The following is a 17,119-nucleotide window of genomic DNA, read 5'->3' as shown; positions in this document are numbered from 1 at the left end:
CGTACCCAAGGCATATTGGAAACCAGGTGGGTCGGTAATAGACACACTATCTTGAGGACGCCTGTTCCACTCCCGTATTTCCAACGCCAGAGGGGAATTCTGGTAGTTTTGGTCTTCGCAAATATTGGAGCAACATCGAATTTACGGTCATTGCGGGTGGACATATTATGGGCGGGCAGAATGTGAGTAGTAGAGGGAGTGAAAAAAACAAAAGAAATGAAGAAATTTGCGGCGCGTGTCGAGATCTGGAAGATTAAGAGCCTGTTTTAATGGAAAACTGCTTTGGTAGGGAGAATAAGAACGCAAAATGAAACGGGCAGCTTTGTTTGGATGGATTCAATGCCATCTGTAAGATAAGCGGCATGAGGGCGCCAAATAATTGAGGCGTAGTCGAGGGTTGCTCGGATAATGAAACTGTACGCATGAAGCCTTGGGTCACTATCTGTCAGATGTAGAAGCAAGGTTAAACTATTTTTACCTGGAAGCACGTGTTAGAGGGTTTAGGGTAGCAGTTTTATTTTCCAAGTGTCGGCCTGCCTGGACGCAGAGATTATTAGCACGGATATTAAGCATGTGCCCTAATCTCCTTGCGGGTCTGTGAAATACAAACACAGTGGGTTTTCTCAGTTAATCCGCATACATGACGCGGCAGACGTCCCCTCTTCGACGAGTACGAACGCTAACCCGTTGACGCCTCGGAAACAGGGTGGTTGGTGCACGCCGGAGCCCAAACTCCACATCTGGTTGAGTGTGCGGCCCTCTCATGAAGTGGCCAAACTCGAGGAAAACTAGGGGTTTTCTCACGGTGTGGCACACGTCGACGTTTTCGCAATCGGCGTGCTGCAGGCGAGGGCCAACACGCACCCGCCCACAACGCGGACGTCGGCGACGCGAAAGGCGTTCGACATGTACCGGTCCTGCGTCCACGCCCACGAGGTGGCGCGCATTCACGATGAAGAGAGCTCTCTCAAGCGCTTCATGGGCGAGCACCGACTCGTGGTCTCATCCAAGGACTACGACATCGACACGGTGGACCTGCTGGTCGACTTGGCAGTCAACTGGCACCTACCCTTCCTGTTCCATCTTGCACCGCATTGGGACAACGCGACGGGGGCAAGTACCTTCGAGCTTTTCGGCGCTTCCCCTTAATATGTAATGCGGATGCCTTAAAGGAGTACTGACCCGAAATTTCAAAGCTGAGATAACTATGTAAAATGCTTCATTTTATTCAGGAGATATATCTCCCGGCAAGTTTCAACAGTAGCCGTTCAGTATAACATAGTTTAATTGCATTTTAATCTCTGCCCGCACGGGAAAGGCCAGAGCGGACCAGCATGACATCATCGGATACTTGCCCCAAACTGCCGACGTCGGGGCTCCCGTGACGTAGCCGACGCGCTGGCTGCGGTTGGGGCGCACTGCTACACCGTGTGTACACGTCATGGTTTTGGGACCGACGTCATGCTGCCCGGGCGCGCGGGGATAGTGAAGACCTCCGCCGATCAGGGCGAGCGCGTCCGCTCGCTCGCGCGCGCGTCCAGACCGACAGCGGTGTGACAAGAATGGTGACGTCACTTGCACCCTCCTGTCATTGCCGCCGCTCGGCATTCGTTTTGTCGAAACCTAAACTTACACGAATAAAGAACGCCGTAAATGATTGTTTACACTGCTATCGACCGTCTAATGTGCCATTCTATGATTATTGGGCTAACAGGAACCCATAGCAGCGAAAAAAAAAGCGTAAGACGAAAGTTTCGTGTCAGTACTCCTTTAAACGCCTTATCAAACCCGGAAAGTGACCGTAGTTGTCTTCGTCTACACGGATGGTATCAAAATGGTCGCCGCAATGCTGTAAGCACAGCTGTAACCGGGCACCATGTCAGAATGGAGCAAGAATTAGCCTGGTTCGCGCCTCTGGACAGGTTATAACGTGACGGTACGGGCGTAAAACAGGTGCTGGCCGAGGTGCATGCGCGGCAGCTTGCTGTGCGGAAGCTGCCGCGCTAGCTGCGGCCATCCTGCCTTTCGGAGTAACTCGCGTCAGGAGAAGGAACTGGAACCATTATATCAGGTTCCAGAGTATCGGCACTCTTTTCTCTGATTATTGGATGCCGCCGACAGCGGCCATTGGTGGAACAGCGTCACGTGACGTTCGTTTACCCCGAAAGACCCATCGCATACATTTGGTGCCCCTGTGTTATCGCGTGCGCGCGTTTTTTGAAAAATTGTGATTTTCGGAGCGTGAATTTTTAAGCCACAGACAGTGTAGCGATGCCGTGCTGCTCTGTACTGGGCTGTTCCAGTAGGCCGGAAGGTGGAAAACGCCAGCTTCGCTTTTCGCTGGGAAAAAAAACGACAGAGCCCTAGCGTAACCTGCTACCACTAGAAAAGCGTAGTTTATTCAGTGGCTCTGGCTTATTAAGTGGCTTTAGCATAACGTAGAGCCACTAAATAAGCTACGCCAAGCATAACCGAGCCTGACCCTTTGACACCGGCGCGCTGTCTCGAAATCCTCGAAAAGTAAACCTAGCTGTCATGGTTGCCAGGCAGCGCCTGGACCAACTCCGCCCGTCAAGGTCGGCCGCAGCTGTCAGTCAGTCAGTCAGTCAGTCAGTCAGTCAGTCAGTCAGTCAGTCAGTCAGTCAGTCAGTCAGTAAACTTTATTGATGGGAAAGGGAATAAGGGAAGGGGAAGGTTGGGCTAGCGAGCTGAGTAGAGCCCTCTTTCCAGGGCCCCAGTTTCAGCTGCCCCGATCTTCGTTCTCCGGATCAGCTCTCGCTGAGTCCCGAGGGTGGAGTTGCCCAGGGCTGCCTCCCATGTCTCTAGTGTGTTGGGTTCGTGGGCGTTCTCCGGGGGCCATATAACGGGGCATCCCTAGGATGCGCGGAAGAGATTTGCCACCTCTCCACATTTTTTGCAGTGTTCGTTTGTGGTGTTCGGGAACATTAAAGCAAAAACACACCATCATTTGGTGCCCCGGTCACGAGGGGCTTGACGGAAACGAGATGGCCGATGAAGGAGCGAGGTTCATAACGTACCGCGCCGAGTCAGAGCACTCGTACAGTCTTCCCCCTCCTGAAACCCACGAAGAACTCCTCGCCAGGCTTCGTCTCAGCAGGCAGAAGTTTCCCCCACCACACAAAGGCCTTAACACCTACGAAAGTCAAACACTAAGGAAAATTCAAACACCTTCATACACAAGTCTAGGCCGCAGCTGTGCGCATAAAGCGGGCCACTCTGGCGATAGGCACCCAAAGGCTGCCGGGGCGCGTCAGTGTCGTCTCTTAAGCGAAGCTTATTTAGTGGTTCTGGAAGGAACGAAAACGAAGTGAGAGACACCTACACAGTGCAAGAGGGAGAAGTTTTAAGTGCAGAGCACTTTGTGGGCTCGCCTTGCCGTCTTAGCTCGCTGATACCGGGGTCAGGTAGTCACGCTGAAACCTCAAAAACCATGCGGTTTAAATAGTCATAACCGCTCAAACATCGTAAACCTCTGGCGCTTGTCATACGTCTCCCCGTTACTTTGCGCAAAGAAAACTGCACGTACATTTCAGGCAAAATATGTGTATATAACCGGTAGCCCCCGCGTTCATTTAGCTAGGACCGCTCGTTCGGTTTGTTTTTACGATAGTAAGCGATAAAAGCGGCCGCGCAAGCAAGAAATGGCGCGTTAAAAATGCCGCAGAAAGGCTCCAGCCACGCAAGAAAAGAATGCGCATTCGTAATGCCGCGGAGAAGCTCCAGCCACGCAAGAAAAAATGGCGCGCTCGAAATGACGCAGAAAGGCTCCAGCGGTGAAAGAAAAAAAAAGTTACGCGGGCAGAAATGGAACTTCGTGCAGCACACCCTCCGACGGCTCTTAAAAAAACATGGGGGGGCCAAACAAAAGGCTATCACCACCCTCGGCAGAGCAGTAGCGGTGGGCATTCCTTCGTACGGAGGGACACATTATGACCTCAACTGCACCCAACGACGCACGCTACAAGTTCTTCACAATTACACTGACCTCCCACGTCATACAAAAATTGCAAGCCTCCAACAAGCAGCGACCCTCCCACCAATCGACCACATCGTTCAGGAAAAAACGGATCAATACAATTTTAAACGACAACTCACCCACCAAGGCGTGCTCCTCACCGCGTGGGATCAACGAAGCAATATTCCCCTACCTAATTTTCCAGCCCCAATACCCCCCTGGCAGCGGCCCCACTTCACTCTATCCGTCACCTCTCAACCCGTCGCACTGCAGGAAGCCCAAGCTTCGACAGCAACGCTGCCGACGCCTTGTCTCAACTAAACGACCGTGTGAAACTGACGTTTACACCGACGCTAGCCACATAAACCCACACGTCGGCACAGCATGGATCAGCCAGGACAATTTATCCATCATGGGAGCCCAATATCACCGTATTCCCAATATTACTTCAACGGACGCGGAGCTCATCGCTGTCCACGATTCTCTCGACTGCTTCATGTACGATTACCATCTCACCATTCCTCCCAACCTTCGCATCCTAACAGACTCATATGAAGCCCTCCAAGAACTTTGTCATCCCATGTCCACCGACCCTTCTGTCCACCACATTATCACCAAATCACTGCGCTCCAAACATCAGGCTGCCAAGTCCGAATCGATTGGACCCCCGGTCATGAACCAGCCGCTCCTGGGAACCAAGCAGCTCACGTGGCTGCACAGGAGGCCCTTCTCACAATAGCCTCCGATGGACCCCCGGCGTCGCCCTTTTCGGACCACCCCTGGCCCAACTGCCCTGACGATGACCCCACTCTCGCTCCCGCAATCAGGCTCCGTAGATTCAAGCAGCTGAAACAACAACGCCTCAAGGCACTCACGCCTTCAGGCCACCTCACCTCCTTCCCCACCCTGACACGAGCACAAGAGATCTGCTTGAACAAGCTCCTACCAACACCTGTACGGCACCAGAGACCATTCGACAATGGTATTATCCCCAGCCCGCCGCCCGATAGCTGCCACCACTCCATCGCAGCCCATCTCCACCACCTCATCTGGCACTGCCCCAAGTTTTCTCGATTTCTACATTCACACCCCCTCACCACGACACCTAAACCTACATCGACCCAACATCCCTCTCACACGACACACTCTTCGAAATCGCCAGTTATGCCACAAGAAGCGGCCTAGTACGGGCGATTTAGCAGTGGTCTGCACGACTTTGAAGAGAACCCTTGAAGCCGGCATCATAAGAACAGTACTCCGTCCTCCCCATTCCACCCCCCCCCCCCGACCTGGCCTTTGGCCTTCCTTTCTAATAAAGTTTACAACAACAAAAACGCGTACGAAATAACGCAGACAGCTGCAGCATACAAAATTAAAGCAAGCGCAAAAAGAACAGAACTCCCGCTGGCGTAGTTTCAGGAAGGGGGCGCGCGAGCACTGCGAAGGCGGGAAATTTGAAATGCTTTGTGCGGAGGCAGTGGCGCTCTTCGATTTACAGTCTCGGACACTCCGCGGATAGTCCACGGGTAGTCCAAGGATTCCCCGAAGCCATAGGGATACATGGGAAAATCGAACGCCAGACTGCTTCTCGGGGAGTCCGCAGCGAGTCCGAGACTGTAAATCGAAGAGCCCCAGTGAGCGGATAACGGCGGTGCAGCCCATTACGGCGAATCGCTGCTCTGCACTTCCTACAGCTTTCACGTTGAGTTGAATGGCTTTATTTCTTTTTAATCGCTGGATTTCGCCTTGAAATCATTAAAAAGCAGGCTTGTGTGCATCAGGAATTTGTATTGTACCGCTACAGAGAGAACCGTGAAACTTTCTGGATTGTCCCAAAAATGTATAATTTGCTTGAGCCACACGCTTTATTGTTATAATAGCGTGAATCGAGAAATTTGGTGAATCGGAATTAAAAAAGACAACGAGAAATGAGAAAAAGACACAATATCTCAAAAAGGACCAAGCGCAATAAAAAATTTGCAGCCTATATGTTTCTTCCGAGAACCAAGAAAAAAATAAAAAAGCCCTTAAAAAACGTTGGCAACGAGATAAAAACAGCGAAAACGGGTCAAACGGGCCATGTATTTGCGCAAATATGCATATTTCATGCGAGTAACATATTTATTCTTTATAATAGTGTAACCGGCGACCATTCTTCGAATGTAATTAAAAAAAAAAGTCCACAAATTGTCTTCCAATTACGCTATACTTTCCCTAATACTAGGAACTGCACTATTCTCGGTCACGGCGCACTGCTGCGGCGTCTGAGGAAGTGATCGTGTGATCAGCGAACGCACGACGGCGTGCGCTACTCTGGCGTTATCTCGTCGCCGTCACTAATCGTGTTGTTGTAAATAGTCCTTGAAACTACCGCGCCAATGACACGTGATTCGGATGAGCGGTGCAACGAAGTTGACGACTAAGGATCGATGCGCGCGCAGCACGCAGCGTGGGCTGGTGCTTCTGGGCTTCTAGTGAACTTGGAAGAGCAAGACGCTTGATTTCATGGATGGCTGGTTTTGCGTCTCCTTTCACGGGCGCCATAAGGCGCGGTTTTCCCACACGTCTTGCGAGGCCTCGGCATACTGCCCTTCCTTACACGCTTTTGTCGTACTTTTGTAGCGTAAGCTACGCTGGCCGGGGTTGAGCAGTTTGAGCGTAGACCTTGAAGTGCCGTGCTGCGCAAGCGCGAGGAGAATTGGATTGGATTTGATTGGATTCGGATTTGAGTTGGATTGGATTTAAATAAATTGGATTGTATTGGATTATATTGGACATACAATCCCATTGGAGTACGGGTGTACAGAGAATTGGGTCTGCACATTCGCCAGTCTGCACATTCAAGAGGAGTGACGTCATAGCCGCGACAGACACACTGGCGCCGGCGCGTGCCCAGCTGTGCGCCACCGTTGCGCAGTAGCCAAGTCTGACGCTGCGCCGGAGCCGCTTGATAGCCGTTTCACGTGGCTCCTGGAGAGCCGTGCTGTGCATGCGCGAGGAGTAGTGACTGGACTGGACTGGGTTGAATTGGACTGGACTGGACTGGATTGGATTGGATTGGATTGCTGAACCTTTGCTCACGCTACGTATATCCTGGCATGGCCGAGCTAAGCCACTGCTAATTTTATTCTCCCGCTTTCCTGTTCACTCGACCCTGCCTACCTTCGGTGTCCTCTTCGTTCGATCGGTTACATCGAGTGACGACGGCGTCAAGAAACTACAGGAGCAGGCGCTTCAGATATTTCGCTCTAAAAATACAGCAAACAATAAATTTGCACAAAAGGACTAAACAAATATATCATCGCATACATCTGCAAAAAATTGGGCGCATATCTGCTAACTTCGCTGCAAATATCGTCGGACGACGACAGCTTTCTGCTGTCCCTGCCTCATGAATTCCTCTCTTCTGTCCCCCAAGCCGGGGTGTTCCATTGGCTTCCACGAAAACTGGACGTCTGGGTTCTGCTTTTCTTGCCTGATCCGCCATACGCTGGTGGCGGAAGCCAAGCTCTTCCAAGCCAAGCCAAGCCAAGTACAGAAAGGCACGCTTTTTGAGAACACGTAACGGAGAATCTATGCACATGGCGCAATACGAAACACAAGACGCACCATGGCGCGCTTGCACGCGAGGGCGGGACCCAAACAAGCGAGACCGTTCCCTCTACCCTTGGAAAGACACTTATGGGTGGGGCACAGTAGATTATGGGCTCGAGCAAAGAATGCGGGTTGTTTTGTATGCGTGCGAATAGTTTAGTTTTTCATTTTATTATCCCTAGCTCTCGTTTCCACTTCGTTGCTTTTTATTCAGCTAAGAAACACATATCAACGCCCGGCATGATTTTCCAACGAAATTGTGCTGAATTATTGATCAAGTCAGACATGCGCAACATTTCATTCTTCCTACAGCGGAATATTTTATCCCTAAATGTCGTTTCCACTCCATTGCTTTTTATTCAGTTAAGAATCACAAAAGGCCCGGGGCATGGTTTTCCGAAGAAATTGTGCTGAATTACCGATCCAGTCAGACATGTGCAACATTTTAATCACTCTACAGCGGAGTATTTTATCCCTAACTCCCCTTTCAACTCCATTGGTTTTTGTTCAGTTAAAGGAGTACTGACACGAAATTTCTCGCTTTCAGTTTTTATGCTGTAAAGAATACCTATTGGCCCAGTAATTACGAAAATCGAACCGAAAGCCGTCAGCCGCCAACACAGAATTAATTATAGCACGTTTATTGCAACCAGTTTCAAATTTGGTCGCCGCGCGGGAAAATGGCCGTTCGAAGGCCAGCCTGCAAGCGGGTCAGCCTTACGTCACGGTCTCACCCGTGACGTCAGGGACGTTCGCCGCATCGTCTGCTACGATTGCACATGGTCCGCACTCGCCCGCGCAGTCGACATGTCGTCTGAATCGTCAGACTCGGATGAGTCGCTGCCACCCGACAAACAGAACAACTTTATTTGGCCAGGCGATTAGGCCGGCGATGTCTTCGCCGTCGTCCGTTTTTTAATATCACTGCGGCTCGAACCGGCGCAGACCGTGATAGCAACAGCTTGCCGCCACTCTTCTAATCAATCTGATCCCAAAAAAGAAGTTCCACATGCGAGAAAGTAGATGTTAGTGTGTTGAAAAATTGTGCTAGGGGTTGTTATCAGCGCTGAATTTAAAAGCGGCGTTCAGATATTTGCCGCGATGGTAAGCCTACGCTGACCGGAAGCGGAGGTTCGGCGCTCTGACCCAGCACTGCCGGCACCGCGGTGCGGCGAGCGGCCGAAAGATGGCGCCACCTGCGCGCTAGAAACAAAACAGGCCACGGCAGATGTCTTGGTCACCGATCGCTGAAACGGAAATTATCGCCAAAATAAAGCTCACTATGCGAAAAAGGGGATGATAGTGTGGTGAAAAGTTCTGTAAGGGATGGTCATTCGCAGTTGTACAGATACCGGCGATCAAATATTCGCCACGATACTAAGCCTGAAGTTCCCAACACCCAAGCTGACCGAGCAGCGCCGAGCCCGCTGGCTTGGGCGACAGTTCTTGCGGCCGCCCCCGCGCACGAACTCAGTCCACGTTTAGCGCTGCGTGTCGTCGCGTGGAAAATAATGCATCTTGGCGTCGTCGTCGATTTGCTCGGACAGGCTTCCACGAGCAGTACTTCGCATTCCGCGAGCTTGCCATAGCACAACTTGGTCGAGCTCAACGACGCGCACCGCCGCGTCGACATCGCGCACCGCGCGGTGCCGGCACCGCGCAGTTTTCAGCACCAGTGCAAGGGAACACCATGCGCCGGCCACGAACTGAAGAGCAAAGGCGTCGAACACGCAAAGTGCGCAAAGTTTACAAGCATTGCTCACACAGCTACACCCGTACGTCTCCTGCCCAAACGAATACCACCGACAACAGCAGCGCAGGATATCGTTTCCGGTTCCGAAAACGACTATATGACGTCACCCTGAACTGGCCAGACACGCAGGCCGATGTTTCGCCACGCTGAAAGCGATTTCGCTAGTGCTGCAGATTTGTGGAAGCTCGCGGCCGGGACAATCAAAATCGATTTTAGATGTGATTCCGGCTTCGGATCGCTGCAAAACTTTCTGTGAGGCATCTGTACAAACTACTGAAGCCAATTATATCATTTTTAGGCGTCAAAATTTGGTGTCAGTACTCCTTTAAGAAACACAACACAAGGTCCGGCATGATTTTTCGAAGAAATTGTGCTGAATGACCGATCAAGTCAGGAATGTGCAGCATTAACTTTCCTACAGCGGAGGACTATGAACGATGAGAAGGATGAAAATGACAGCCCTTTCACCCTGAGAAGAGGGCTGTCTAGCGAAGCTGGCAGCGTGGTTGGATTTTCTATGTTGGAGTTTAGCGGTATTGAGGATTCGCTATATTGAATTATCAGAACAGTGGCCCGTCACAGATAAAGGAAGCACACGATCATTTCGTAGAAGCAATGGCGTTTTATTAGAGCGCGGCTACTCCAATCAGAGCGCTGGCTGTAGTGCGCCGCAAAGGTTGCCGCCGAGTTGCGCGGTGCAATCCGCAATGGCGGATGGGAGAACACCGCGCGTGGCGAGCAGTATACATGACTCGAGAATGAGGAGGCGGCGGCAGTGACAGGAGCATAAAGTTGGGCCATGACCTCAGTCCCTCCATAGATATGACCAAGCTTCCCTGCGCCACACGCAATGTGGGGAAGCCAGCTTCAAGCACCAAGCTTAAGCGGATCTCTTTAACATTGAATTCACCTCCTAACACAACTGCATCGCTTGGAAGGCACTTTTCAGGGCAATATTCGACACCTTATATAAAAATATTGATGCTCTAAGAACTTTTTTTAATGAATTTTTCTATATTCTGAGTACCCAGCGCAGAGTTAAGTGAGGCGTGCACGGGACTTAGCCGGCATCTACCGAGGAGCAGCTTAGGTCAGCAGCAAGAGTAAATCGTAATGCCTACCAGATGGCGAACCAAGTCCGCGAGTTTTCGTTCCACACGGGCGCAAGAACTGGGGACATAGACCTATAGAGCTTCGCTGTGAAAAAATACCGACCCACGTCGATTAAAGGACAGGCGGTGTTTTAGGGTTCCTTGTTGTGCCTCATCCTTTTGCTACAGCAGGCTCAGAATGGAAGAGAAAATTAATTTAAGATCCTCATATATTGCTAACAAAATTCTTTGTCAGAGTTTTTCTGCAGGAGAAGGAATCATCCGCCGATCGCTGTTAACAAGACGGCTAATACATCAGGGTTCAGCTGTTGACACTACCTTCGTATATAATCAGGCGGAGCTGGAAATTCACTAAGTAACGTTCAGAAAGAGCAAGGCCGAATAAAAACGGTGAAAAGATTTGTCATGAAGCACACGCGTGCAGCTGCAGCCAGTTACCTCCATGAATGCTCCTTCTGCCTAGCAGCTTACAAAATGCTATTACATTACTACAGTTATTAACCAACGCATGCTTATCAACGGGGGCGTGTGATCTGCTGTAGATACGACGGATACACTCGCAACGGCTGGTGCGCTTTTCCCAGGCGTCTATTTGTGACACCGCTGGCAAAAAACACCCTGCAACGGTAGATCGCTTGTTGGGATGCTAAGGGTGCCATATATATTGGGAACTGTAGAATGCAAGACAGCACACGGGCTCGATGCAAACATCTGACGACGTTACTCAGTCGATACACAGTCGACGCTAGAATAGATAATTGTCGACCCCAGCGAGAATGAACAATGCTTTCTCAAGCAGTCAGAATCTTTATCCTCGCGTTTCTTTGTCGTCACTCCGCAGAGCCTGATGCTGATCGTCTACCCGGGCTCGTTGGGTCGCTACTTCACCGTGTCCGAGCAGACGCGGGCCGCGTTTCCCGAGTACATGCGAATTCACCTGTCGAGGGGCTTCGCCAACGACACCGACTTCGCCACCCTCTTCCGCGACTTTCGGGAGTGGGTGGAAGCTGCGACGAAGGTGTTACATGAGCCGATCACCGACTCCGACTACCCGTGGCTCAAGTTCCCCTTCTCGGGCTTGGGCGCGTACGCGGAGAACGTCGATGCCGACGCCTTCCTGGCGAGCGTCAACAGGCACTACGAAAAGTACGCGCTGTACGGTGGCCGCCAGCGCATCCAATTCTCGTCCGGCTCGACCGTGTTCTTCACAGACAAACGAGTGTTGATGGCGCTGGACGCTTTGCTCTCCAACCACAGCTTCACCATCCCCGTGTCGTCATACGTAGCCTGGAAGTTCCTCGAGCTGTTCGGCTGGGCCCTCGACAACAAGATCGCGGAAATACGTTTCGGCGAAACGGAGAAGCTGCTGTTGCTGAAGGCTCGCCGTGTGGCCTGCGCCAATTTCGTCGAGCGCACCTACGGGTTCGCCATGACAGCGCGCTACCTGATGGAGAAGGTCGACACGCAGATCAGAGACACCATCCTCGGTCTACTCACCAGAACTCAGGTTTGCTTCCTCGCTCGTTCCCTGCAAGCCAGACAAAGATGTTCGCGTGGTCGCTGGTAGAAAACAGGAAATGTAACAGCACGCGCAAAAGCAATTCCACTTTTCTGATTGCCACAGGGTATTTCAATAAATAACTTCTGTATATCGAACTTTTATCGGAGTATGTTGTGATGTTCACGTGTTTTCACAGTTGCTAAAAAGTTGTAAGCTAAGCCAAGTATACACTAATTTGCACCTGTCTACGTCGACAATTTACATGACAGGAAGTATTATCAGCGTCTGTTTTTTCTGGCAGCTTTTTTTTTTTTTAAACTCCGTGGCTAGATATAATGTCGTGCTGCTATTCGTATACACAGTAATCTGGGATCTAGTGGCCGTCTGTCTGGCGTCGCTGTGTTTTTATTTTGAAAAAAATCCACTTAACTATGGTCGCTACGAGACCTTTGATAGTTCCTGTTATGTTTTTTGACTACACGAGCGTTTCGTCAAAGACTACATGTTCGTCCTGACGCTAAGCCTTGCGACAGGTGCGCAAACATCTGGAGTCCCAACTAAGCTCCTAGTAAAAGACGTTTGCCTTGTGAGGAACGACACTATAACGGGATTAACAAATCACCAGCGTTGTGGAGTTATAATCCTTCAAAATACTTTAAACGACCCGAACAAACCACGCACTAAAAACAAAAGCATCGAACGCGCGTACTAGCGGGTATCACATAACACCAAAGGTCATTTAGAACTTCTAGCGCTTGCGGAGAATACGTTGCATAATCAATACGCACACAAAAACGTTAGGTGATTTTCCCTGTGCAGATGCAGCTATTGATACTAAGTCGGAATACCTAATGAAGAATTTGGGCCCAGCAATGGCCATTGGGCATGCCATGCTCAACAAGACGGTTTTTGTCGTCCAAAACTCAACAGTAAATAAACACACGAATAATCCGAAACCCACGGAACCCACGAGCAAATTAACCAAATAAAAGCTGCAGGTGACATCTAAGTGTTGTCTTAAGATGTACGACGCGAAAGCGTTACATCGACTCTCGGGGAGTGTTTCGGAACGGAATAGCAGCATTTACAATCTATGCTTCATGAGCACTTAATGCAAGCGAAGAGGGAAAGACTAGCTGCAAATGTGTAATCGCCGTGGCCCCGAAGAGACAGAGGCCATCTGAAGTTCTGTGTCTTAAGATGTGAGCGTTAAAGGTTGTGGCTGCGTGGCGTTGGTAAATTTGGGGGAGGAGGTTGCGTTGTTAAGTGTTTATTCTCTAAGGTCTAAAAGAGACTGAGCGTTCTTGCTTTAGGTTTTGGGAAAATGGGATAAACAGACGGTAGGGTGCTCAAGGGTGTAACCTTAAATCTGCGGCACCAGATGCAGCAGCTTCCTTCTTTGTCCTCTCCATCAGCTTGTGCTGATCTTGAGGTGATGAGCTGGGATTATTGTAATATCTTATGTTTCAATTTTTATCCGCTGTGCTATAATCATTGAACACGGCTTGGTTGCGTGGAAGAGAGTGGACGTATGATGATGTATGATGTTCCAACCGACCATCTTCGGCCACATTTATCTGCAGATACTTCTGTGGTTTACCCGCCACACAGTTTACAAGTCTTCGGTATTTACCACAGCGAAAGAAGATCGTGTTCCTAGTCGTGGGATTGGAAGAAATTCTTAACGTTTTTTTTGGGGGGGGGAGGGGAGTTTCGTGGTCGTGGACGCAATGTGCGGGCACGTGAGTTCACGTGCCTTCTCATCAGTGCCTCGTTCTCTTCCAGACCCTCGTGTACGGTTTTCCAGGAGATGTTGTTAGCTTTATTCATTCTGGTTGGCAGTATCTTGCCGATGCGTTAAGGCATTCTCTCTGGAACCAACAGTCTAGGGCCCTTTGAGAGTCTTTAATGGTGCTTAAGCTTCTCTTGATACTTCCGCTAGTCTGATGACCAAAAGGATGACTCCAACTTCCGCTTCTTCGTTCCTCTGTAGAGAAGAGTCAGTCACAAAGATTGCCAGAGTCATCTGCTCTTGGTGCCTCCTACACCCGTACGACAGGGAGACGGTGTATACTGCGTTATGATAACCGAACATTCCTCGAATGAAGTCGATCCTGCTATATCGCCTGTCCTTGCGTAGGTTTGGATCCATGATTTTGGTGGAGTATTCGTGCGGAGTCGCTGTATCGGTGGCATGTCCGTGATGGCGTGCAATCGACGCTTTTCAGGGGGAGGGGGTACTGCCAGTCTTCCATACGATTTCCCATCCCGATTTTGGTTTCCTAACCCACCCTTGTTTGCGGAATAACATTTTCTATAATTTCTTCCAAATCATTTTAGAGAAATAATTGGACAACTTATTCATCATCATCATCATCATCAAGAACCAAGGTAGGTCCAATGCAGGACGACGGCCTCGCCCATTGACCTTCACCCGCCCCGTTATTGCTCTTCCCATGTCTATTCCTTGCCTCCCAATTTGCTTATTTTTCTCCTTCATAAAGTTAAAGGCCTTGCCCTTCTTTTCCACACACCTTTGGGGGTCTATTCTGCTGCCCTGGTGGGTCCACGGGTTCTCAGTTTGTCTCACTGTAAAAATTGCGACGGGGAGGTCTGCCTTATATGCTGTCGTGATGATGGCTTTGATTTTCTTCGCTGCCTAAAATTTGTACTGTGGTAGGCTCGCGGATATTCGGCTCATGATCAGCGACTGCACGATTCTTACCATTGCTTGTCTCACTCGTGTTCTCTTCTTGACTAGAAGTGTAATATTGTGGCAATGGTATGAAAAATTTTCTTTTTTTTTGCGATTGTGAGATCGGCTCTTCGGTATGAGTCTACATCACCGCCGAGAATTCTTACGGGACTGTTCTCAGGGAGGACATCTGTACGTATTTTCAGGGTGACATTAAGATTGGTCGCGCCCGCCATTCGTCGTTTGCCAACCACAGCTTCCGGCGGAAACAGATCCGCGGCCATAAAAGTAGTTCGATTTGACGCTATAGACTGCGTTTTGTTTTAGTTTGTTTCTGCCCACAATATATACCTTCCTTTTGGAGACTTGCGTTAACCCCTTGCTCCCTTGTTTAGTTTGGTAACCCATTGAAGGTGCCGGCATCAGTTCCAGTGAACAACACGGCGCCGTGGCTCAGTGGGTAAGGCGTTCAGCTGCTGAGCCCAAGAACGCGGTTAGATTCCCGGGCACGGTGGCATTTGCCGGATGGAAGCAGAAAACAAACGCCGCTGCGTCCAGATTTCAGCGCACGTAAAGGTGCTCGTGTTGTAGAAATGAATCCAAGGCCCTACACTACTGCGCGCTCCCTCGCGAAGGTGCGGCTTCGGCACGTGTACTACCAAAAATTCAATTGCTATCTTCCGGTGGAGAGGAGATTTGGTGTCATGGCGTCATCGCGTGCATGGCTGGCGAGCGCGTCTGCCCTGCATGCTACCATTGAAAGGGCGTAGAACGAATTTCACTGCGCAGAGGTGGCACCCGCTGAAAATGCATGTCGTTGCATTCGTCTCCGATCGAGTGTCATTATCCGCCTTTCCAGATTTCAGTTGTCGCCCTGCCGTATTCAATCTGATACAGCGAGATGCAAGAGGCTTGATGAGCACGGACGCTTGATGACCACGGCTTATTGCGGACGGCCAGCAGCCAAGGGGAAAGCGAAAATGAGTCTAATAACACCAGCGCGTTAATAACCCCCATATGTAAGTGCAATGAGAAGAAATATACAGGATTAAATGTATGACAAGAAATGTTCCATTTAAAGAGGATGGCTATGCGCTACCAATAACAACCGTCGTAGACAGGCATAGTGCGCCAACATGCGAGACGACACGGTACTCGCAGTATGTGTCAGTGCGCTGTGACGATGATCGTGTTCCTCAATCTGCCGCACCTAAAATAAATGAACCGCCAGCCTGTCGCACTAGAGAGTGTGTGCAAGGAGCGGCGCTACTTTCGGCACGGATTATTACTCGCCGTGGGCGGTCGTACGCGAATAGTCACTGTCACCCTTTCATAAATGCGAATTGTCTGAATAACCAGTGTGCAGAGACCTTTAGTTTTGCCATGCTCAGACGAAGCAAAGGAATATACCTGAGGGGTTTGATTGCTGGTGAGCGCAGTCGTCGTTCAGCACGGTCTGGGTGATGCAATCAACTGAAAACCGTGAAACGCTACGTTCGACAGACGTAAGCAACCATCTACCGCTGGGCACAGTTTTTGCTTTCACTGCTCCTTTTTTTTTTGTTCACACATGTCTCTCGTTTTTGTACAAAAGCTTTCTAGTGGAGTCCGCCATCCCGCTAGTACTGCTTCGCATTTTCATTTGCACGTTTCTTGCAGAATCACAAGGCCTAACCCGAATCAAGCCAACTGGCTAACGAAGTGTGAAGTTCGAGGTCTTTATTTAAACAAAAAAGATACATACACAGCACACCAACCATTATTGTGACAAGTGTTCCACTTACAGACTAAACAACACTTACAACACTACACATACACACACTACACTACCGCACAGTATATTTGTCACTTCTCCCAACCAGTCACAAGTATAGTGTGCCAAGACACAGCTGAGTTCCGGTGGAAACGTGTACAAAGGTTTCTTTCTTCCAGGAAGCGATGCTGAGGCTCGTGGCCAGGGCGCCCTGGATGGACGCCAGGAGCAGGGAGCTCTTCAAGCTAAAGGTTCTTCAACAGAAGCGCTACATCTGGATGTCGTACCAAGCGACGTACACAAACGTGCTCGACAACCTGTACTTTGACTTTCCGGACATGACCGAAAACTTCGTGGCCAATTGGATCAGCAGCAGCAAGGTGCTGGCCAGGAAACTACTGCTCAACACCAGCATGGACTACATCGGAAGAACTGACCCTGCGCTGGTGCGCTACCTGTACCACCAGAACGCCCAGCTGATACCCATGAGCCTTGTCTTCAAGCCCATGTACGTGCCAGACGGAACGCCCGCTATTAACTACGCGGGCCTGGGGGCAGTGTACTCGCAGTTGCTCATGCAGCTGTTCGACACGGTGGGTGTCCTTTTCAACCATAACAACGACTTCGTTAGCTGGATGACGGCTCCAACCTTGGCCAGCCATCGCGTCATTCTGCAGTGTCTCTTCAAGGAACAGCCGCAGGCAAGTTGAACAGCTCTGTGAGAGCAGCCCGAAC

The 17,119-nt window shown here is 50.3% G+C and overlaps 1 protein-coding gene across 4 annotated transcripts in view; it reads left to right on the top strand.

Annotated features, from left to right (window-relative positions):
* Nucleotides 1-17,119, top strand: part of LOC144151896 (neprilysin-1-like) — a 91,407-nt gene that overhangs the window by 56,282 nt on the left and 18,006 nt on the right. For all 4 annotated transcript variants that reach the window (XM_077683059.1, XM_077683058.1, XM_077683060.1 and 1 more), the window contains 3 exons: nt 847-1,113; nt 11,277-11,942; nt 16,564-17,085. In XM_077683059.1, the coding sequence (XP_077539185.1) occupies nt 847-1,113; nt 11,277-11,942; nt 16,564-17,085 (1,455 nt within the window). The remainder of the gene's footprint in view (nt 1-846; nt 1,114-11,276; nt 11,943-16,563; nt 17,086-17,119) is intronic.

This window comes from Haemaphysalis longicornis, unplaced genomic scaffold, assembly GCF_048455015.1.
Source record: "Haemaphysalis longicornis isolate Haplotype H1 unplaced genomic scaffold, Haemaphysalis longicornis Haplotype H1 scaffold_9, whole genome shotgun sequence".
Classification (NCBI taxonomy): domain Eukaryota; kingdom Metazoa; phylum Arthropoda; class Arachnida; order Ixodida; family Ixodidae; genus Haemaphysalis; species Haemaphysalis longicornis.
The sequence above is the reverse complement of the archived record's forward strand: the minus strand, read 5'-3'. Positions and strand labels throughout refer to the sequence as shown.